The 25,937-nt window shown below is 36.4% G+C and overlaps 1 protein-coding gene across 1 annotated transcript in view; it reads right to left on the reverse strand.

Annotated features, from left to right (window-relative positions):
• si:ch211-127i16.2 (probable flavin-containing monoamine oxidase A) overlaps window positions 1-25,937 on the reverse strand; it is a 59,325-nt gene that overhangs the window by 5,729 nt on the left and 27,659 nt on the right. Inside the window, exons 8-11 of the mRNA XM_048176336.1 lie at window positions 20,040-20,140; window positions 18,528-18,686; window positions 12,266-12,352; window positions 5,633-5,733 (exon numbers count right to left, since the gene is read on the reverse strand). Coding sequence (XP_048032293.1) covers window positions 5,633-5,733; window positions 12,266-12,352; window positions 18,528-18,686; window positions 20,040-20,140 — 448 coding nt within the window. The remainder of the gene's footprint in view (window positions 1-5,632; window positions 5,734-12,265; window positions 12,353-18,527; window positions 18,687-20,039; window positions 20,141-25,937) is intronic.

Genomic DNA, 25,937 nt, shown 5'->3' on the forward strand with positions numbered 1-25,937 from the left:
GTCAGAGTTGTAAAATGCACTCTACTGTTGTTAAACTGTGGGGCATGCTTGATATTAAACAGTGTTATTAAAAATGCATTAAGCTGTGAAAGAGACAATGTTCCCAGGCGGCTTTCTGTGCGCACTTCGAGACAAAGCTTAACGCCCATAAGCAAAGTATACTGTGGCCTTCGGATATGCGCCTAAACGGTCAAATAGCCTAAGCACAAAAATGTCAAAATGCCGTTTTGGTAAGTATCCATGTAAACAAAGTCATTATGTCTCAAATGAATGTAAACAGTTGAAAAGAAAACGTGTGTAACAGTATATTGAATCCCTGCATTCGGTCTTAAAGTGACAGCAGCCTGATATTACTGCTTCAGTCTATGTAATCAATGTTCATCAAACAACAAAAGACAAAGATAAAATCACTCACCGTTCTTGAATGAGTAACTTTTGTAGCTTTAAAGGATTAGTTCACTTTCAAATGACAATTACCCCAAGCTTTACTCGCCCTCAAGCCTTCCTAGGTTTATGTGACTTTCTTCTTTCTGATGAACATAATCAGAGAAATATTAATAAATATCCTAACGCATCCGAGCTTTAGACCACCTTCCGTATTGTACTTACAAAACTCTCACAGTTCAAAACACTTACGCTACGTCCTAAGCCTTCCTTATCCAACTTACGGAAAAAGCTTAAAGGTGCCCAAGAATGCTTTTTCACAAGATGTAATATAAGTCTAAGGTGTCTCCTGAATGTGTCTGTGAAGTTTCAGCTCAAAATACCCCATAGATTTTTTTAAATTAATTTTTTAACTGCCTATTTTGGGGCATCATTAACAATGCACTGATTTACACTCAGCGCCGCCCCCTTAAATCGCGTGCTCCCTGTCACATGAGCTGTCGACTATATTACAGCGCATTTACAAAGTTCACACAGCTAATATAACCCTCAAATGGATCTTTACAAGATGTTCATCATGCATGCTGTATGCATGCTTCGAATTATGTGAGTAAAGTATTTATTTGGTTGTTAAAGTTTTATTCTGAGTGAATTTGAGGCTGTCCTCTGTGGCTAACGGGCTAATGCTACACTGTTGGAGAGATTTATAAAGAATGAAGTTGTGTTTATGCATTATACAGACTGCAAGTGTTTAAAAAATGAAAATAGCAACGGCTCTTGTCTCCGTGAATACAGTAAGAAACGATGGTAACTTTAACCTCATTTAACAGTACATTAGCAACATGCTAACGAAACATTTAGAAAGACAATTTACAAATATCAGTAAAAATATCATGCTATCATGGATGATGTCAGTTATTATTGCTCCATCTGCCATTTTTCGCTGTTGTTCTTGCTTGCTTACCTAGTCTGATGATTCGGCTGTGTGCAGCTCCAGACGTTAACTGGATGCCCTTGTGTAATCCCTTTCATAATGTTGGGAACATGGGCTGGCATATGCAAATATTGGGGCGTACACCCCGACTGTTACATAACAGTCGGTGTTATGTTGAGATTCGCCTGTTCTTCGGAGGTCGTTTAAACAAATGAGATTTATATAAGAAGGAGGAAACAATGGAGTTTGAGACTCACTGTATGTCTTTTCCATGTACTGAACTCTTGTTATTTAACTATGCCAAGGTAAATTCAATTTTTGAATCTAGGGCACCTTTAACTGACGCGACGCCAGTTATGTTTTTTCCGTAATTTGAATATGGAAGGTGGTCTGGCGGAAGCTAGATATTTTACTTCATAACTTGTTAAATATGGTTATTTTTTTACACAAACAAATCGCTTTGCTTCAGAAGGCCTTTACATTTTGCCCCTGGAGTTGTGTGGAGTATGTTTATGATGGATGGATGTGGATGGAGGCACTTTCTTCAATTCATACTTATTGATCCTCGCTCACTGCCATTATAAAGCTCAGATTCGTCAGGATATTTATTAATATTTCTCCAATTGTGTTCATCAGAAAGAAGAAAGTCATATACATACATACATACATACATATGATTACTTTATTCATTCTGTTTTAGGCTAATACTTATCTGAAAATCATTGTTAGCATATATTCCTGAAAATCTTAAAGCACTGTTTATTTAATTTGTATTTTTGTTCTGTATTTATTTGACCGTTTTGTTTGTAATTAGTTTCTTTGTTCTTATTGTACTGCTGACTGTTTACTTGTCTCCTGTAACTGTTTTGAGGACCTTTTACTTAATAGCTACATTAGTTAACCTAGTATTAGTTTTTGCTGAAGTAGCCTATCCATAATTGTGAAATTTTACTGATATCTAAAATTACTCATATCATGAAATAAGACTTATCATATCTCCCACCAATAATTGTGGTAATAATAATGATTTCAATATTGACCAAAATAATTGTGATTATGATTTTTGCCATAATTGCGCAGCCCTACCTACCTCTCCTTTTAATTATTCACATCTAATATGAATCACTTACATTTTCTGTAGCTACAGTGAGAAAGAACGGATGGAGATTTAATGCATGAAAGAGTCTTGTAGCATCTAAGAGATCAAGAGCTTCAAGATCTCGTCTGCTTCCAAGTGGGTCAAGGACAGATTACAGCCCTCTTTCAGGAAACAGCTCATCACCCGCACAGGTACCAGACAGAATAGGAAGTCTGTACATGCCTCCAACCACCTTTATATGATGAACTCATTCCTCTCCCTATGGATTTAATTCTATTATGGAAATTTCGACTCCAGCCACCGCACGCTCTCGCTTTCTCTCTTGCACGCTCTTTCTGTACGTTCTCCTTGGGCGAGCATTAGTTCAGCCCTGTCAATCGCTTAACCGGCCCATTTCAAATAGCTTTTGAGACGTTTTACCCCGAGAGCGCTGTCCTTTTGACATCAAGTCATGCATGATGTGGCATTTGCACTTCAAGGTAAAATGGGCATTTATGTACTGCTATCACTTTTATCTTTATCTGCACATAATGTTTGCTAAAGTCAATGAGATTTCTAATTATATAGTTTTACCCAAAATTTAACATTGACACTATTTACTTTTCTTCATGTCTTTCCAGACCTATATACTGTTATGTTTTTGCAAAAGTAAAGTTTTGAAGAATTTTAACACTCCTCTTTTCCATACAATTCATATGTCTGTGAAGCTCCAAAAATGACAAAAAAAAGTTTGATTATTATTATTATTATTATTAAATATTCTAATATTATTACAAATTGTTTGGTGCCTGAACTAATGTTATTGTTAATAAGAATAATTAATTAAAATAATAATAATAATAATAATAATTGTTTTAGTGCCTGGACTACAGTTTTTTTAATAACAGTAATTAATAATGGCTGTTATTATTATTAAATATTCTAATAGTACTAACATTTGTTTTGGTACTAGGACCTAGGGCTGTCATCGTACCAAAATTTCACAATTCTCGGGACCAATTTCCGTACCATAGCAAAAACTGTTGGAAATATTTTACTATTTTATTTAACTATTTGAAAATAAAAAAAATATTAAATTAATTTATTTATAATGATAAAAAAATAATACATTTAAACAGCATGTAGACAGCATGTAGACTTCCGCTGAGCATGTGCACGCTCAAAAAATATGCCTGCGATTGGATACAATGATCAATGCTTCAAAAACACGTTGTAAATAGAAACCTTTGATACAGAGCGCTAACACAGATTCATACAGGAATGTTTGAAAGCAGCCACCTATCAGTGTGTACTGAATATACCACCACTATTGGTACTGCAGAAATGCTGGTATCATCACATTTTTTTAAATTTCAGCACTGTCTTGGTATAATAACTATTAGTATAATTGTTGTTATTTATTCTAATGGTATTAGAATTTGTTTGGTGCCAGGACCACTTTTATTATTAATAAAAGAAATTAACAAATAACAATGATAAAAATAATGATGATGATCATCATCATTATTTTATTATTATGTGGTCTAGGCACAAAAAAAAAAGAAAAAAAAAGAAAGAAGTCTAACACCTGATCACAACTAAAATGAACCACAATAGGGCTTTTCACACTGCGCTTAACCCCAGGTTATCGTCGTTCTAAACACCGCGTTTAACCCCGGGTAAAGGAGCTTTTCACACTTGTAATTTAGATGTGATTTTTACCCAGGGTTACGAAACCCTGCTCTGGAGCAGGGTTAGCACCGCGTTTGTGGTGTTAACTCTGCATTGTGGTGCCAAACTTGTACAGTGTGAAGTGATGCGGTGTTAGAATGTTCCAACTAGATGCTTAGCAACCGACAACCAATCGCCTACCTTATATCAAAGTCCCTTTAAGACAAGTCATTTCACTCGGTGGCCATCTTTGAAACGCCTCTCGGGCATCCTGGGCATCCTGCAGCTCCTATCTCTTTGAATGGGGAAACATCAGATTCTCCAAAACTGTTCGCTAACCTTACGATTAAATTTCATATTTGAAATCACCAATGAAATCTAACAACATCCGACTCAAAAATTTAGTTTCTAAACGCTCGAATCATGACAAAAAAACCTGTATTTTTTCAGGCTGGATCAAGCTAATGCGCATGCGCAGACCTAAATGCGCGTCTCTTCGGAGGCGCGCGTCTGACTGTTTCTATAGAAACCGGTGATTCTAACGGCCGCTGAAGTGACGCGATGACTTTACCAGTCGGCGATTGGCTCTTGGCTTTAGAAGGCGGGACTTATTCCGCCATATTGCGCGTTACGCTTTCTCTCATTCAAAACAATACGAGTGACACGTCTTGTGTTATTCTATAGTCTTTTGCTTATATTCACACGCTTTGGGGAGTCATGGAAGCACCGCACAATGTATAAACAGTCATTTCTGCGATGGAAAACGCGACAGACATTCTTAACTTTATAGTTTGAAAGCTTCACTCAGAAAAAAACTTGATATTACAGTCAGTGTAATATGAGGAAGCGCATTGCTGGAGCCTTTATGTAAACAGATCACTTACTGCGTTTGTCCAGTCAGAGACACTGACACCGCAAATATGCAGATAAGGACTTTAACCCGGGGTTTAGGAAAGTGCAGTGTGAAATGGTAGCTTATGAATACCCAGGATTAACTGTTAACCCCAGGTATAGTATGAGAATTGTGAACAAAGATAACCCAGGATTTTGTTTACCAGGGGTTTAGAATGACCCAGGGTTAACTATTTCAAGTGTGAATAGCCCTAATGAGATCTGAGCTACTTTTATTGGCCAAGTTTATTGGTCAAGTTTTTTCACTCAAAGACCGTAAAAGTAATCTATATGACTCATGCTTTTTATTCAAAGTCTTCAAAAGGCATTCAATTGCTTTAATGTAGGCTTGGAGTAGAATGGATTCTTTTTTTGTTGTTGTTGTTTGTTTTTTTATATAGTGCTTTTCTGAAGCATGACAGCTGTGGTCACTCTAGGAACTGTATGGGAAAGAGCTGTGTAAAGAAGAAGAAAAAAAACTAATTTTGTGTTCTATGCAAAAAAATATCAGTGGGTTTGGAACAACATGAGGGTGAACACATAATGACAGAATTTTCATTTTTGTGAAAACTATTCCTCGAAGGCCAGAGGATGCTGTTAAACGAGGCATTGGGCCTTTGAAATAGGCTTTGTTGAACATGAAGGGATTTGGCCTGTGTAGTGGATTGGTTTACCTGCCGAAGGGCTTTCGAAGACTAGGGTGGTAATACGTTAGCATCCCAGGGGTCATTACATTCACAGGACAGCCTCCACTATATTCCTCCTTTGCCCAGTCCTGAAAACACAAGACAACAATTAACATTTTACAGCAGTGTCAACGTGGACTCTAAATTCGGGATAATAAATGATCCGAGAAACATTTACACTCTATGGTTGTGATGTAGCTTGTCCTTTATTTCCCAGGAGAGACAGATTTAATATCCAGGTGCTTTTTGCATTGACACTGACAAAACTTTTAGATGTCTGGCAGACAACATTTGGCAGACAGTCTTCAGTCTTCATGTTTCTCTTCTCACTGAGCATTGTTACTTTTATACTAATGCAGCTTCACATTATCATAAACTCCCTACAACCACTTATTTCTCACTTTTAATAAGGTCACCTCTATGAATTTTGTGTGGATTAGACTAAATGTTCCCCTTATGCTTGTTCAGTTCATGTTCAAACTAAATAAAAGGACTAGAAATTATTTATAATTTCATTTAATGAACAATTATTCATTATTCATAGCATTATTCATCATTACAGCCCTGTAGCCTTTCTTGCCAAAATACCCTGACGGCATCTTGGTTAATGTTGAATGTTCTTAAATTCTCCTGTAGATTTTATGAAGGTACTTGAAGCAAAACCCTTAAAACCCAAGCATGTTAACAAGTGAATAAAATATGTTTTTGGACTTGTATTAGAAGAACATGTTGGCATCTCAAACAGCTCTATTTTTAGTATGCATCACCTTTCTATGAAAATATTAATACAATTAGAGTTAACCATTAGTTTTATACGATCAGCTAAATACTAAAAACCGATGCTTTCTCCACACCACTATGTGTCAATATAAGTCTAAGACCACTGTCCAGCACAACATAAAAAAGTGTAGAAAAAATATATAGGCTGTGGCTGTGTCCGAAATCGCCCCCGATACCCTTAAATAGGGCACTATTTGAGGGGACAGCCATTTTTAGTGGTGTCCGAAACCATAGTGGACATTATCGAGAGCACTCATTCAATCCCATAATGCACCGCAATAACGAGCGATCATACAGATATAAATTCCTTTTTAATTGAATATTAAATTGTTTAATTAAGGTTTATACATGACAGAGTTCAAGATAAATCTTTTCATTACTACTAGACCTGCCAGTTTGCTAAGTTTCAAACAATTATTAAACAGCAAGCACAAAATGAGGGTACTGGGGTGATTTCTAACCCAGCTTGTGTCTAAAATTGCATACTATTCAATAGTATGTCCTATATAGTGTGAATGTGTGTAGTATGAATGCAATCCGGACATTCATCATGTTGCCGTTGTCATTTATAAAATATAAAAATATAAATAGGGCTACACGACTAGGCCAAAAAATTATATTTTGATTATTTTGTCATATTGATTTGTGATTTGAACTGCAATATTTCATATGAAAATATCTCACATTGCTGCAAAAGACTCTGTTAATGAATATAGTTTACTTTTAATACTTTTTAAATATTTTTTGAGGGTGTTCACTTTTGGGTTCACACTTTACAAGAATTGAAAATAAATATTTTTGTCTTAAATTCTTCACTTTCAAACAGTTTTTACCATGTCAAATCCTCAAGCTTTTATTTTGGTGGAACATTGGTGAAATGCAGTAAACTTCTGCCCACAAGAATGTTGGAAAGTATGCAAATGTGAATATAAATAAAGTAAACCTAGCACACATTGTATTCCAAATGCATGTTAAACTCCAGCACTTGCAGAGATGGCGTTTACGAGAAGCAACATTACTGTGAACCAAGCTGCTCTGAAAACAGCAGCACGCATGTAAATGAACACAGTGCAACTCTTCACTCACACAGCAGCACAGCCTTTGATTTGATCATCACTATTTGATAAGATATATCACTATTTCAGTTTTATTTTGATTAGGTTAGTTGATGCACCTTTGCTTTCCACAATGTGCCCATAAGCCCAACACATGAGACTTCTCAAGACTGTCTGGGTTGAAAAAAAGTTTTCTCAGTTGCAGCTCATTGGAAAAAGGCCTTGTCATCAGTAGTCCTATCATCCTCTCCTGCTCTCTCAAGCTACAGGCCAAGGAGCTGCTCAAGGCTATTCTCCTTTTTCACTTATAGTGCTAAAGTGGCCTGACACCCCTTTTGCACCAAGGCGGTAAAATGTTAAAACACTGTTGAAGCTGATGGTTGTCAAACCAATGTGCCCGTTTGTCAATCTCAATCACGCCTTCTGCGCAGTCTATGCTGCTTTTTTACCTCTCAGGGGGGATAAATTCCCATTTCTTTTGTGAAATGGTGCATTTCAGGCACAGTGGAGGACTGGTTCTCAGCTTTGGCCAACTAGGAATAGAGGTGTCCACAGAGATTTCCATTTCACTTGACGCCTGTGGCGAGTGTTGCATGGAGGCTTGTCAAAGCCATAGAAAGAGCTTGTAGAGAGGTGATGAACTCTAGCAGTTCTTATTAGGTTTCATGCCTGGTTTTGGACAATGTGTGTTATTTTCACTTGCTGACTCATTCAGTGAGAACAAAAGCCACAAAGTGAGAGTTTTGACATTTGGATTCATTCAAGACTATGAGATGTTTTCACTGTTAATCTTTCATCCATTAATTTTCCAAACCGCTTGTCCAATATAGGGTCACGGGGATACTGGGCCTGTTTATGTATCCCGAGCCACACATGGTCACATGTGTTAACATTGAGTTAATATGAAAGAGTATCATACTGGTAGTACATAGTGTGTAAATTATAAGTATGAACCCCCTAATTAAATACTGAACCATCCAAATGAGTGGGTCTTACAAAATACCTACACTTAGCAGCCTAATTTTTAAATACTGAAATGAATGAAACATTTCTGCAGCTCTGTCTGAATGACATTTGTAATATAATTTCCTAAAATGGAAACCACCCCTAAAATGGGTCATGCTGTTGACATTGCCTGAGGTCTAATTTATAAATGCATGAAAAACTGAGTTTTATTTAAATGAAAAGTTGTATCCCAAGAATACATTTGCAATAGTTAAAATAATTTTATCCAGATTAATCTGTTAAAACTGGCGCTTTACTTGCCCCCACCTTAAGGCCATGACACCAAGCCGACGTCAAAGATCTAGCAGTAACAAAAGCAGATTGTTTTGTCGACTCGCGACGGCTGCTTCTAGGCACAAAAGCGGTGCTTGAACACACCAAAAGGACTTCAGGCAACTGCCAACTAGCACGTGCATTCTCCACAAGCGCATAAGGAAATAACTGTTTATATCAGAATGTATCAATACTAGGGATGCTCCGATCGATCGGCATCGGCCAATAATCAAGTTCTATGACTCGCTCGGGAGTCAGTAGAACAGGCCGATCTCACCAAACGATCGCAAATATATTGATTTCAGACTTTACCAGTATGAAATTATTATGGGGTCTGAAGAAACAATGCCTTTTTTAAGCCTTGTGCTTTAAAGGATTAGTCCACTTTTAAATACACTTTTCCTGATAAATTTACTCACCCCCATGTCATCCAAGATGTTTATGTCTTTCTTTCGTCAGTCGAAAAGAAATGAAGGTTTTTTGATGCAAACATTCCAGGATTATTCTCCTTACAGTGGATTTCAATGGCTACCAACAGATTGAAGGTCAAAATTACAGTTTCAGTGCAGCTTCAAGGGCTTTAAACGATACCAGATGAGTAATAAGGGTCTTATCTAGCGAATCAATCGGTCATTTTCGAAAAAAATACCACCGTTTATGCTTTATAAACAAAATATCGCCTTGAACGTACTTTCCGCTTCCGAATTCTTCATAACGCTTACGCTGAATGTTCTACGCCTTCCCTATTCTACTTACGGAACGAACGCGGCGCCAGTTTAGTTTTTTTCTGTAACTTGAATAGGGAAGGCGTAGAACATTCAGCGTAAGCGTTATGAAGAATGCGGAAGCGGAAAGTACGTTCAAGGCGATATTTTGTTTATAAAGCATAAACGGTTGTATTTTTTTCGAAAATGACCGATCGTTTCGCTAGATAAGACCCTTATTACTCATCTGGTATCGTTTAAAGCCCTTGAAGCTGCACTGAAACTGTCATTTTGACCTTCAATCTGTTGGTAGCCATTGAAATCCACTGTAAGAAGAAAAATCCTGGAATGTTTGCCTCAAAAACCTTCATTTCTTTTCGACTGACGAAAGAAAGACATGAACATCTTGGATGACATGGGGGTGAGTAAATTTATCAGGAAAAGTGTATTTAAAAGTGCATTAATCCTTTAAGAACAAATGATCTGAAACTGCTCACGTGCAGTAAGCAGCGAAACAGGTGTGACAGCGCGCACTGGAACGCACACACATAAAGCTGCTGCTCATACAGCGCGTGAGTACTTATCTTAATGGGCTTGAACAGTCAAATACACACATTTGTGTGTCAAAATGCCTGTCTTTGTGAGTATCTTTGTAAATACAGTTGCTTATGTCTTAAGTGAGCTTAAACAGTGCATTCGGTGTTAAAGTAAAAGCAGGTAAATCTCTTATTGCTCTTAATTAAATCACTTTTGTGAAGAGTATGCACGGTTTTCGTACATTTGATTACTTTATACAATTTATGTTGTATTTCTATTTCTAGTGCTTGAAGTTTAGCACTCGAGTATTGATGGTAAGTAACTATTCAGTACAGCTGCTTATGTTTTGGATGAAAAGAGGACTGTCTCCCCAAAATGCAGAAAAGCTTGAATTTATAAAGAGAATCCTGGCTTACCTATTTAAGTAGGACATAGGAATGAAGGACACAAATATTTAGGACTTGCTGAATAATATTTCTGATCATTTTTGTAACAGACTACTCGTTAATTTAAGAGTTGCAGTGTTTCTATTTGTTTTTGTTCTTAGTCATATACTGTATTTGAACAAAGTTTAATTAAACCTTATGGTTTGTAATTATGTTGAGTTTGACATTAAGTCCTGTAGGCTATTTAATAAGCCAGAGTATCCTAATATGGATAGTGTTTTGCATAAGCCCTGTTTTTAAAGGCCTATTAAAATGTTCATTGTAAAATTCTCAATTAAAACTACAATCTTTAGCATTACAGTAAATAACATCTGTGGTATTACTTATCTGGAAAAAATCTTTTGTTTCGAATCAGTGGTTCGGAGCGCGTATCAAACTGCCAAAGTCACATGAACCATTGAAATTTCGAAACACTTATGACGTAACAAAGCCTCGTTTACTGAAATCATGTGACTTTGGCACTTCGAACCACTGATTCAAAAGAAAAGATACGTAAACCTTCGAACCTTCATGAAGCAGTGTTTTATTTTGTTATTTTGTTTTTTGGCACACAAAAAGTATTCTCGTCGCTTCATAACATTAAGGTTGAACCACTGTAGTCACTGTTTTAAATATATCTTTAGCAGGCCTCACCGAGCCATCAGATTTTATAAAAAAAAATCTGTAATTGGTATCGGCTGCAAAAATCCTGATCGAAACATCCCTAATCAATAGTCTATATTTGTCATTCAAAAAGGGAAACCGAAACTAGGACTGCAGATACACAAACCGTAAACCGTTTTGAATATCAATCATGCTGATCACTTTCCTCATTCCAGGACACTTACGTTGTTTAGAAACATTTTGCGTATTGGAATGCTCAGGTAAGGTGACGTAAAACTAGAAAAGCCATTTTCTCAGCTTTGGCTGAGTGGATTTCTGTTTTGGCAAGTTTTAAAAATAATTTTTAAAAAATAAACAAAAATACAGTAAATCTTATACAAGTTAACCCATGGTATATTTTTTTCAAATTTCCTATGTCTATGTATAATCTAAGAAAGAATATCTACATTTGCAAGGTTAATTAATAATACTAAAAAGGGAATTTTATTTAAATATTGATTCAGGTCACTGTGGTGTTGAAATTAACTAAAGCATTTACATTACAATAATGAATGTATTGCAGAAACATTAGAAACATTCTCTTTTTCTTATTTTGACTGTAAGAAGCATTTGCCTTGATTATTATTCATAGGCTCTACAGTTTTTAATCATGTTACTGTGTAATTTAAGAATTTATTTAAAGAAAAGCGGCACGTGATGATTCATTCCAGCCCCCTTAAGAATAATATCCAGTTTATTATTTTTACCAATTTATGAGCACATTTTACTGACAATCACATTGTTGACATAAATATCCAATTCATTCCTTTGGGTTGTTCAGCTAAGCTTATCTGAATTAGCCATGATTACCAAAGTGGGCGGAGCTTAGCAAAAAATCAATTACCATTTATTTTCTTGAAATGAATGATTGCTCCACAATAAAAGATGATTAGTAAGACACTTGCAAATGCATGAGACAAAGCACCACAGACACAAAGGTGTTCCCAGAAAGACCTAAAATAAAAATCTAGTGCCTTTCTGGGCCTATTTTCCACACAATATTTTTCTGCATAATTTACTGTTTTCCTGTACAGTCCAGGTGCACCAAAAAGGAGGCTGAATCAAGAAAATCAAGAAAAATATTGTGCTCCTATATCAAGCTGAATCGGAGGTTTTTGCAAGACAATGACTATAAAGTCTCTGACTCAGTGAACATATTGGCTGAAATTCACCACATACTTTTTCCCTATAGTGAATGTAGGTGGACGCCTCCGGGCCGAGGTACTTCACCAGGCATGAGATGACAGCATCTCTTCTCTCCTCCATCTAAAATGAGAAAAAACATTTGTTTATCATCATATCACAGAAGGCCAAAGCTGCTAAAATATATCTGCGCTTTCATCATTGTGAACAAGAAGTGTGCTTAATTGTACTGAACGTGCACTTGTAGTGTACTTTAAATCTAACAATATACTTTTTAAGTGTACTTAAAGAGAGACTATTCCCCAGTTTCACAGACAAGGCTTAAGCTAGTCCTAGACTAAAATGCATGTTTGAGCTGTTTTAACTAAAAGAAACTTGCTCTGAGATATCTTAAAATATGTCAGAGCCATTGTTTTGTCTCAAGATGTACACCAGTAATGTTTTTTTCTAGTGTACATTTATAAAAGATACTTAAATGTCCTAATTGAACTAAGGTCTAATCCTGGCTTAGTCTAAGCCCTGTCTGTGAAACCAGGCCTATGTTTCTTAAAACACTTAAGTTAAACTAATTTTGTAATATCTACTTAAAATATTTACTTTAAAGTACATTTAAATCATTAAATCAATCATCATTTAGTCAGGCTTTAAACAAGTACACTTATTTTGATGTGTTAACTCACAAAAACACATGTAATGTATACTTTTAAAAATGTACTGTGCTATTTAATATTACATTTAAAGTTAATATTAATATTAAAGATAATATACACAAAATTACAATTTCATCATAACTGTGTATAAATATAAATTTCAATTCAAATGACATTTAAGTACATTTTAATTTACCATAAATACCAACAGTATACTTTAACCATATTTCAAAGACAATAGAAGTTAATATGAAAGTACATAAAAAGATATACTTAGTTCACCCAAAAATGAAAATACTGTCATCATTTACTCACCCTCAAGTTGTTCCAAACCTGTATGAATTTCTTTCTTCTGCTGAACACAAAAGAAGATATTTTGAAAAATAACAGTAACCAAACAGTTGATGGGCCCCATTGACTTCCATAGTACGGGGTAAAAAATACTATGGAAGTCAACGTGGCCCGACAACTGTTTAGTTACCAACATTCTTCAAAATATCTTCTTTTGTGTTCAGCAGAAGAAAGAAACTCATACAGGTTTGGAAAAATTTGAGGGTGAGTAAATGATAGAATTTTCATTTTTGGGTGAACTATCCCTTCAAGTCCTACTTAGAAGGCACAATATGTAAAATGTTTGGATTAAAATATCCAAAAACCACTAGAACAATGTTATATATTTTGTTGACTTGTGTACTTACATTATCTCAAATGCTTCCAAGAATGTTTAAATCCAGAGAAATAAGTAATTTTAATCAGGACTCGGACTGTGTCCGTGTATCGCCTATCAATGACATCATACTCGCGTTACCCTCGGTTTCCAGTTTTATCTTGTAGAAACAATGGAAACACCAAAGACGCTTTAATATATTATGTGCTTTATTAGACAGGTGAGCAACTGTTTGGATGGATACATTCATGGACAGAAAACTAATCATGTTATATAGCTCAACACAGTAAGTCTTATTGTTTAAATGTTGTTTTCTTGATTTACAGCTAGTACCATGTTTGATCATGCCTGATATCGATCTAGCTTACTGCAGTGTGCAACAAGTGTCTCATAGTAGCTGCAGAGTGAACGCAGAGTAGCACTATAACAAATTTCAACAAACAAATTTATCTATTATGATAAAACAGTGCTGCTTTACCCCACATACAAACGATCGGAAGAAGCGGAAGCAGCAACTGCAGCATAATAAAAGTTCTTCTGCTCTCTAGACGTGTGTCGCACTCGTATCTCATTAGCAATCGCTCCAGCGGCCTTGTTTCTGCTCACACAGCACTCGGTCCTGCTCTGTTTCATACTACAGTAAAGTCCTGTCCCGATTCTTTTCCACTGGCTGACAACACCTCCCATGATTCCACGAAATCAAGGCATCATCCAGCTACGCGTTTGTTTTGAATAAGCGACCTCTAGTGGTGAAAATGTACATATTGTAGCTTTAAGTGTCATAAAACTAAAGTTCAGCTAGTTGCATTTAATATAAATTTAAACTATAATACATTGTAATTTAATTGCAAATAACAATTAAGTGTCTGAAAACAATGACATATATTCTTATAAAGCATTTTATTTATATTAGCAGACTCTTTTAAAGTATATTATTTATAATAGTACTCTTTTTAAAATGATGCTAAACTGCACTTTTTCACAAGGGCAAGAAACGGGCTGGGTCCGGTTCTCCATCCTACATTGATCTGAATAACTCAATTCCTTTTTGGTCTTTGTTCTCCATGAGTTATGGGCAGAAAAGGGGCTGGGGCGTGCACCTCTGCTGTTACTATGCCAACGAGTGACAGATGCTAAGGGAACACATAAAACACTGCATCTGCATGTTGTGCACACTTCCACTTGAACCAAGTGTCCCGGACTATAATTCAGCCTACAATTATGGCTTTGCACCAGGTAGGGGGCGAGGCGGCAGGGGAACCATATGCGCGGGGTGGTATATAAAAGTGTCCATAAGGAGCTGGAGGGCTAGCCACTATATCTAATGCCTGCCCATAAAACAAACCGTACAAAATTGCACTTCATATCCACACTTCAAACTTTGCCAGCTCATTCATGTGTCATTAATGTGGAGTAACGTCAGAAAGCAAACAGCTTGGGTTTAGTGCGCGGAGTAATCAGTCTGGGCTTTTCTGGACATCCGTATAAGAAGAACCAGAGCTTGTCAACAACTGTTTTGCAGAGTACAAGACATTACAGACAAATCTCAATTAATGGAGGTGAAAAATGGCTATTTTCAGCATAAAATACCACCTAATACAAACTAGTAATGTTGTATTAGTAGGTGAGAACCAGACTGACTTGTCCGTCTGATTCATTATAAATGAAGCAACCATAAACTCAGTGGCTTAGAAGAACTGCTCTTGTCTATAATGCATGACAACGGATGGTCTGGGAGTTTTATCATAAGAAGCGAGATGGAAACATTCTTATCAGACCAGTTCATTTCGAAGAGGGAATTCTGGTCTCATCTGGTTTTTAGCTTTAGGCTAGCTATTTTCTGCATGCAGGATATATGGCCATCTTTGTTTGATTGAGTGATGAGTAACAGATAAATCAATATTTTGCCACATTATCAGTCAGGAAAGACCCTTTGAAGACTCAAAGCTGGAAATACTTGTTTTCCCAAGATAAGGCTTCCAGTTTAATTCTGTAGCAAAGACATTCAGCTAATCGCTAATCAGATTAGGATGCCGAGAAAATAAATTTGTCCTTCATTGCACTGGCACAAACACTCACAAAGACTAGCTTAGACTAGCATGTCAGCTAAGTTGGTGTCAGTGTTATTTTAGTATTAGTTATACTATATTATTATTTTTAAAATGAATATTTTAAATGAGCTTTTTTTATTTTAGTTTAAGTTTTAGTAATTGTTGTGCTTTTATAATTTTTATTATTATATTTTAATACTTCTTTTTAGCTTTTATGTTTTATTTCAAATTTAGTAATTTTAGTACTTCAACTTAAACTTATTTCAGTTAGCTGCCAAGACAACATTTCTATTTTTAAAGCAGTCATGACATCAGAAATCAAATTTGCCTTGATCTTTTGGCATTTACTGTAAAGCCCGTAACACACCTAGTCGATGCCAACGAACTAGTGGCGACAAAAACAGACTGCAGGGTTAGCTCAAGTCGCAGCGTATTGGTCCAAAGTTGCCCTGACACACCAAACCGACGCTCGACACGCGACGGTCAAGTAGCACGTCCGTTCTGCGCCTGCATAAGAAGAAATGCCTTTCCATACCAGCAGGTGGCAGTAGCTGAAAAGCCAATCAGAATGATCAGATGGCCTGACTGACCGACGAGCTCCGACGCCGATTCAACATGTTGAATTGGCCGGAAAAACAAAACAAAAAAACAACAAGGACCAACTTCAGCTGACGGTGCGGAACACACTGAGAAAACTTAGGCCGATCGTCGGCTTGGTGTTTTCCAGGCTTAAGAGGCCTTTGTAACATCCTGGAAGTTTCAAGTTTTCATTTCATTCAGATATTGTGGGATCTGTGACATCACACGGGAAAACACATTTGCATATGACTGCCTCCAGAGCAAAACACTGACGAACAGTCATACATCATCACACCATAGGCCTCGCCCACTGGCATTCAGTCGCTTAAAGGCTGACATTTGTCTACACTGGATGTGAGCATCGGTTCAAAAGCAAATTGAACCCATTATAATTACTGACACCGTCTACTCTGGTGTCAGGGTTCTGTCACTTCGTTCTGTTTATTCTTGGTGTGGTAACAGAGCTCTGACACTATTGTCTTGTCATGCTGAGCCAATAGGAGTGTCAATGGGAGTGTCAGAGCTCTGTCACTAAACCAAGAATGAACAGATCAAAGTGACAGAACCCTGACAACTGGATACAGTATACAGATGCCTGTTCACTTTCTGATGTAATTCACGCGTTCGAGTCTGTCGACAACAGGACAAATGGAAGAGTAAACGGAAGCATTACGGAACGCTCGCTTTGACACTTCCGGTTTAAACAGCTCATTTGCTCATTTCTGTAGAGATTTCAGAAGTATACTAGTGTTAGGAACAAGTAGACGTTTTATTTTATGGCGTCCCAGATCGGCCCTATTTTAACGATCTAAGCGCATGGTCTGACGCGCATGGCACAGGTGCACTTAGAGCATGTCCGAATCCACTTTTGCTAGTTTAACAATGGGAAAAATGGCCGGCAAAAGGGTTGTGTACCAAGTCTCTTAATGAGTCATGGGTGTGTTTTGGGTGTAACGTAATAAACCAATGAGAGTGTCATCTCCCGATCCCATGACGGATTGCTATTTACATGGCGGAACACAGACACCCTCAGCCTGATGAGTCAGTTTAAATACATGTGTGTATTGCCACGATTGGTCAAATAATTAGCCAATTTCATTCGTCATTACAGCAACAGGTAATTTTGATACATGCAATGACTATCCATTATGACATGTAGGCATTTTTATCTTTATGTAGACAATAATACACTTTTACATTGTAATCCTTTTAATTTTAATATTTGGCATGTTTGTGTGCTGCTGCGCATCACTATGTGTGTAACAAGCAGATTGTACACGCGTTGTGCACCTGCCTATAGGCGCATATATTACTATGACTCGTATTACTATAAATGAAAGAAAGTGCAATCGCTAATTGAAGTCATTGCATCACTGTAGCAGTCAAAAACAGTCAATGTTCTGGGGGTGTGTTCACACTTGTCATGTTTGGTTTGATTACAAACCCTGGTGCGATTGCTCTGTTAGTGCGGTTCATTTGAAAGTATGTCTCAAAATAGGCAATACGTCATAAAATCCAACCAATCAGGTTGTGAATGTATCCCTATGCCTTTAGGTAAGGTATCTTTTGGTTCGGTGATAAAATAGCCAATCTGAACACTAATCAGACCAGGACTAAATGTTTTTTTTCTTTTTTTGGTCCGGACTAAACGAACCAAACGAACTGAACTACAAGTGTGAGCCTAAGACGTACACTTAGGACTGCACATGCACATTGTTTTAACACTATTTTAATATAAGAAAACACATTTATGAGACAATTGTTGTCAGATTTCAAATATAAAATGTATTCATGCTTGGTGAACAGCTTTGGAGAATATGATGTTTCCCATGCATAGAGATAGGAGATGTGCTGCATGACTGACATAGCTATCCGAGAGGCGTATCAAAGATGGCCGCCGAGTGAAATGACTTGTCTTGAAAGGGAGTGAAAGGGGAAAGGGAGTGAAAGGGATTTTGACATGTTTTATATATATATATATATATATATATATATATATATATATATATATATATATATATAGGTAGACAGATTGTTTTTGAAGGCTCTTAAAAGTATGGTTGTGAGCAGCTCTGCCAGTCTTTTCAGCAGGGTATTATGACTGTTATGATTTACAAGGGCAGTTTTTGAGCAACTAAATGTCAAAATGTATTTATTTTCACCTCTTGACTCACTGTCTCAGTATTCCTGTGAAAGTGTGAAACTGAGAATAGACCTGACACTGGAACATAATAAACTTCCTTCTCTTTATCTCACACTTCTTTTTCTCACCCCAGTTCAGCTCACTACGCTATTAAAATGCATGTCTGTGTTTCTCAAACCCCCGCTCTCAATCTCTCTCTGTCTCTCACCTTTCTGTCGCTCCAGTCAAGGGCCTGTACTCCAGTGATGAACCCCACCAGCGCTGGATTGCCTTTGGGGCTGGTGGCATCAAATGTGACACTTAAAGGGCAGTCCTCGGAGGGGCGAACAACGATTTCCCCAGAGAAACCCTTTTCCTTCCAAAATGCCTGTGAAGTCAGATCAAAAATGCAGATAATGAACAGCTCTCAAAATGAAAAGCATTCATTCTTGATTAAATGAGACCAGCACTATGCTTACAATGGACATTATCTACATAAAAAGCAGCTATATTTGCATAAATGTAAATATTCAATTGTAGATTTATGATTATTTTTAACTGCTTTCAAACTGAAGGGCTACGTTGCCCATTGAAAAGTGAATTTTGAATGTTGAAACGGAAATATTTTCTTGAAGGAAAATTTGGTCAGCATTTACTCAACCTCATATCATTCCAAACATATTACATTTTTGGATTAAGTATCCATTTAACCAACACAATAACACAACTACTTTGTTGTTAAAATTGTTGTTTTTTCCTAAAATATAAATGCATGCTGTCTCAACCTCTTAGCTTTTTGTAAAGACAAAGACAAAAATGTATTTTTAAAGGCCAAATAATTCATAATCATATTTTTGTCTACGTGCTGTTTAAAATATTTACTATCTTTCCAAAACAGCACCTTATCTAAAGTGCCTTATTTAAAAAGAAAAATTAGCTTATGTGGTTCCTCATTTGTAAGTCGATTTGGATAAAAGCATTTGCTAAATGAATAAATGCAAAATATATTCATTTATATTTTATATTTATTCATTGAGCAAACTTATGCATACTTACGGGGCTCCCATATGTAGCTTCCAATGCATTTATTCATGAATATATGCAATTAGAGATAATAAAGAAGACTAAAACATGATTTTAAGCACTCAGACAAGGTTTCATGCACTAACAATTGAGTACATGTGTGTTCTCACTGAATATGTCCACCAAATTCACAAGAGGTTTGATCGATCCCTTTGTTTTCCTGAAATAAAACTTATTGTAGGGTCACATTGTTATTAAATTTATAATAAAATATATACAATTCACATTAATGCAATCTATGTTTCAGAGGCCACTGGGAGTGATTTTTGTGCATGTTTGGTTTCAGTTGGTTCTTAACTTATTAAACTTATTATTAAATCAATATAAGTTGTCAATGAGTGAAACCCATTAACTAAATTAATATACAAAAGATAGAAAAAAATCAAGTAAACATTTCACAGTTGACAGACAAGCCTTATCCAATGATTAAGGTAGTATCTCCAGTCACTGGAGAGCCAAAATTAAATATTAAATTAAAGTGAGGGCTGAATATGGTAGACAGAGCACTAGGAGGCAGCTCTCCATGCCTTTGCACAATTTAACTTCATTATAGAGTTTAATGCAGTAGAGCTGTAGGGGAAGTGACTGCACTGTGCTGCGTTGGGAAAGCCGGTAAAGCCGGCTGTGGGTAAGTGGATGGGTTATGCTTCTTACTCACAGTGGGGTATGTGACGATAAATTTCATCATGTGGCCCATGGGCAGGCACTGGATAAGGCGCTGGCGCTCAGCTGGCAGAGCAGGCTCGAAGTGGATCTTGGCTGAAAATGAGGGCATAATCAGAGTGACATTGAATTAATATAATATGCCATATATATCCTAGTGAAATGGCTAATTGAACAAGAAAAAAATATAGGGTGGGACTTAATTTTGACCATTGGGATTTGTTTGGATGGTTGTGATTTGCTAATGCTGTGATCTCATGTGAGTGACAGGTTGTCCAAGGGAAGCTTCACAAGCTTCACTTCATACAAGGGAAGCTTCACATGAGAGAAGCAACTCACAATTGATTTCAATAGAGTTGATGTTAGCAAGTTGCTGAGCTAATGCTGCGCAACAAGCATAAAAATAGATATAATATATACATAAAAATATTGGGTAAAATGATATGTTAAATTACAATTAACTAGTTTTATCAATTCTCTCTCAGGTTTTATATTTTCACAGAGCTCATCACAGTGTATTCTGGGATTGCCTTCTCTGCAAAGGATGCATGTGATGCTACCTTAGATTTTTTCTTAATCACAATGTCTTAAAAGGCAGAATGATTACTGTATGTTGCCTACACTAGAAAATTGTTTTTAGAAAAAAAAAAAATGGAAAAGCCTTCTGGCAATTCAAAATATGAATAAAAAACCTGTGAAAAATCAATACGGAAATTTCCTTCATATTAACACATAGGCATGTGATGGTATCAAATTTTCATGCAGTGGCGCCCCCAGAAAATTTTAATAGGGGTGGCCAGACGAGGCCACAGCAGTTCTTGGGGTGGCAAAAAAAAAATAAAATAAAAAATTATATATATATATATATATATATATATATATATATATATATATATATATATATATATATGTGTGTGTGTATACATATACATACATGCAAAATCAATTGGTAGTTATTAATAGAATAATGAGGACACAAACCTTTACATTCAGTCGCGTTCAGTCCCATTTATTTGCATACACATACCTACACCGTTTTAGTCCAAAAGTGTGCACATTTGTAGAAATACAGATTTACCTCAGATTGCATTATGGTTTCATAATTACCGAGGTCATAAAATATAGTTTGCTAGGGGGGTTCGGGGGCATGCTCCCCGAGAAAATTTAGATTTATCTGGTGTACATATGTGCATTTTTAAGATGTTTTAAGGCCAACAAATTGGATAACAATAGCTTTAAAACCATGTCAACAAATACATGCATTCACAGTTTTGAGGCAGCTTTAATCTCATGTGTGGTAATTTCATGACTTAACTTACAACAGAGCAATGACGGTCATTGCTCGTATTCTTTTGGGCTTTATTTAAGCTATAATAAAGTAATTATGCAGCGCGCGCCGACACATTTGCGCATGCAATACTTGAGTGCGCGCCGCGAGCACAGAATAACGGCTGATTGGACCTGTTCATTTTTCTGAATTTTACTGACATAGTCTGACAATATCTCATCTGACCGCAGTTCACTGTTGTTCAACTGAAGCTCCCTCGTCATCACTTGTACCCTATACCTATCTTTTCCAATTTTCATTGATTCAACTTATTCGTTCAAAAAGCTGATTCATTCAGTAAACAGTGCCATTTGTTGCTCAGGGACGCAATACAATGCTCTGGATTTGATCTGAACTATATTCGTTGGCGAAATTGTGCAGAAACAGGCAATGATGTCTAAAATGTAAACATGAATAAAATTTATATAACATTTGTTATGCTGATATCTGGAGAAAAACGGCACTCTTCATGTGATATTTATTAACACAGTGAAAGCGTGCACTCTAAATGCGCACCGACACTAGTCTAATCTACAAGACAACATCACATACAGGGATGTCAGATCGATTGTGTATCGTTAAAACAACAATTATGATAAAATCGTAGACTAAATATATCGCACACCCCTACCCTACCCTCTTCACAGTATAAATAACATTTGAAATTCAGGTCTGTAGACATTACTATTTAGACTCTTGGTGGCAGTAAAACAGCTACTCTGGTGGCGTCAGTCAATCTATCTTTTTTGGTGGCATTTTATTTTCTTTCACTTCATGAACTTGTGAATTTACATTATGCATTTAAATTAATAGTACCCAATGCAAAATTATACTGGGGTGGCCACAGGGGTGGCCAGAGTTTATGCAGGGGTGGCCGTGGCCACCCCTGGCCACCCCTTGGGGGCGCCCCTGTTTTCATGTTGCGATAATTGCTACGGTATACGGTATTATCACGTTATTGAAATAAGTTGCAATAAATTGTTGTCATAGTATAACAGGTTTAAGAACTCTTTTTCTTATAACAAAAATATCTCTGAATGTTCAAATACAATAACACAAAAAAATTATAAACAGATTAAAGTGCAAAAGAATTATAAAGAACAACAGGTAACACTTTATACAATAAGGTGTCATTATTTAACGTTAGTTAATGCATTAACTAAGATTGAGCAATAGCTACATTTGTTACAGAAAGTATTATTTTTTGTTAATATTAGTTAAGAAATACAACTGATCATTGTTAGATTTATCTCAGGTTGATTGAATAAGTTCTTTTATACTTTTTAGTATTATTATTAAATATTAACTAAGAACTAAGAATATTAACTAAGAAATTAATATTAACTAAGATTAATAAAGTATTTTTCATTGTCAGTTTAGTAATAATGAATTAACATCTTAACTAATGAAGCAGTTTGTCTCTAAGTTCTCTAACAATAACAAATAATCAGAACATTTTCAATCATTAGGTGATGTTGTAGTCCAGATAAATAGCCTATTAAGTCTTTTATTATTAAGTACTTGGTGCTGTGATGAACAACAGTGCGAATACAAAAAAATTGAATGGCTGTTTAAAGCTTTTTAAAAACTGTTAGCGCAGCTATTTTTTTTTACGGGTTTCCGGGGTAACTGCTGCATTCGGCTGTTCCATCAGCGCCCTCTGCTGTCAGAGAGTGAACGCGCACTTTCATTCAGCGCGTCTCCTTTAATCCTTCCGCCCTGTGCTTTTAGTGCACATTGGGCTTGTTTACATCTGAGTGTGCATGTCCCTTTGATGCAGAATACAGCGGTGTTGTGCATTTTATACGGCTGATGGGGAAAGTATTCTTAAAATGCATTATAAAAATTTTAATAATTCATAATAACTAATAATTTACGGTATTTTGAAGTGCCCATGATATATCGTGTATATTCATTATCGTATTACCGAATATCGGCACGTCTATTAACACAGTACACAGGCCCTATTTTTACACACTTTTCTTAGAGTATACACCTTAGTACAGCCTCAGAATCAAGAACATACATACAATGCCTTAAAATTCTGCCTACGAAGGCAGCTCATTTTGAAAGAGCAAATGTCTTGCTGACACTCTTGGCCATAGAGGATTCTGGGATACTGTATATAACATTGGATTGAGAGCTGTATAGAGGAAAGGATAGGACTGAATAGAAATACACATTTTAAAAAGCAATGGAAAAAAGCAAATGCACTCCAAGATGAGTGGAAAAGGAAAAATGGGAAGCGCAGGGACACAGACAGGAAGAATATGGTATAGAATAACTCATAGGTCTCAGATCATCCCTGGGTATTGATTCAGGTGGCAATACCTTCTAATCAAGCAGCACTTTGGCAAATTGGATCTAATACCCCAGTGACTAGCTCTCCATGAAATTGCCAATCTATTAAAGAATCCCTGCGATTTAACACTATTACTTTGTTTTCTTAAAAGCCATAATTAAGGCTTAGCCATTTCGCGAGTGTAAGTGTGGGGTATCCAATAACTTCATGTGCGGCCCTCAGGGCCATCTCTATGTCTGCATAACACAAACAGTGCCAGAAGGGACCCTGACCTCATTTTTGACGAGACAGCCATCTGGCAACAAGCCAACATGTGAACTAGCCTTTTGAAGGCTAATTTGCCTGCCGCACGGTTGGTCGCTTGAAAGCATAACAATATAACAAAAAGAAGTACACTATAGCATAAAAGAGTAAGGCTACTTATTACAGAAATAATATACTTTAAAAGAATATACTTACATATACTTACTGTAAGTGCGAACTGAATGTAAAGTTTTCAGACACTTAATTGCATGTTATTAACAATTACATTAAAATGTATTATGGTTTAAATTTATTTTAAATGCAAGTTGAAATGAAGAGTGTTTTTTTTGACTCGCTTAAGACTTAAGTACATCTTTATATGTAATTTTATATTTAATTTATTGTCTTTGAAATATGGTTAATAAGCAACACAATGGTAATAATGTAATAGTAGGGTTCTGAAAAAAAAAAAAAAAACATCTTGTATGTTAAAGTCCTTAAGTACTTTCCTACCCAGAATTCTTAAAGGGGTGGTTCAATGCGATTTCACTTTTTTAACTTTAGTTAGTGTGTAATGTTGCTGCTTGAGCATAAACAGTATCCGCAAAGTTACAGCGCTGAAAGTTCAATGCAAACGGAGATATTGTCTTGTGAAATTAAGGCATTTTAATGCCTACAAAAACGACCGGTTTGGACTACAACAAGCTTCTTCCCGGGTTGGTGACATCATAAACCCTGCAAAACACACACCGGGTACACACAACAAAGTGGGCGAGGTCATGTGGCGCAGCATAATAGAAGCAGAAGAGTTGTGTACATCGGACGTGAGCGACGCAACGTGTCAAAAGATAATAGAACCCATTATAATCTGTGATATTTTTTACACTGGATGCAGCCAAGTTCAATGCTGGATTTGCACAAAGGCTATTACTGAAAGATGAAGCAGTTCCCACTTTAAAAGCAGAAGCTGCTGTTTATTGGCTTCAAACTGTAAGTACGTTTTATTGTTTGTACAAGTGTTTTAAAGGTATAACGTTAGTTCTGTTGCTATTTTTGGTTGCATCAAGGATGTAAACAAAGACCAATGCATTTATGCTTCACTAGCCAGTTAGCCAGTTAAATTCAAACACCAACAAACTTCTATGTTCATAGACAAACAGTTGTTCATGCTATAAATTAAACGCTACCTTTACAAAAATGCTACTACTCAGTCATGTATTCAGCTACAGTAAAGCTTTAATCAGGATAAAACTGTATATTGAAAGCTAACAAACAGCAGTGACAGCATATCTAAACACTTTGACACAAATGCCACATGAAATACCATTCATAAACGTCCTTTAAAAGCAGTGATTGCAGAGGTTCTGCTTTACCCTCTTCATCTGGGTCTGATTCAGCTCAATTTGATACAGCAATATAGACCCCATTATTTACATTTTCACCGAAGCCCACATAACCGGTAACAACTAAAATAGTAAGGGGCGTGGCATTTCCGGACGCTTCAGCGAATCACGATGGCTCTGGATACATGGGCCAGCTAACCAATCTGAGCACATTGCGTATTTTGAAAGGAAGCGGCTTCATAGAAGCAGGAAGTCAAACGAGCCGTTCATATGACAATGGATACAGAGGTGTAGAATAAAGGTAAAATATATGAAAAACACGTTAGGACATGTTAAACTGCGCCCCAAAAACACAATCAAGCCTAGAAAAAAAACACTGAACCAGCCCTTTAAACAAAATCCAATCAGAGAACTTGAGTGTATTAACATGCACAATAATAAGTTAAAATAAAACCAGGCAATGCAAGAAACATGAAGGTTTTCCTGCAGGTTTGAAGAAATGTTCGGGAAAAGTCAAAATATAAACAGACATGAGAAAAACACATGTGCAAACAGAGTAGTTCATTCCCTCAAGACCTCATGTACAGTCTTATACTTCCTTATTTTCTGATTTTCAAATTCTTTTTAGCTTTGAGTCAAATGTTTAATGTTGTGATTAATTTGGGAGCTGGCTAGTAT

Source organism: Megalobrama amblycephala, linkage group LG2, assembly GCF_018812025.1.
Source record: "Megalobrama amblycephala isolate DHTTF-2021 linkage group LG2, ASM1881202v1, whole genome shotgun sequence".
Classification (NCBI taxonomy): Eukaryota; Metazoa; Chordata; class Actinopteri; order Cypriniformes; family Xenocyprididae; genus Megalobrama; species Megalobrama amblycephala.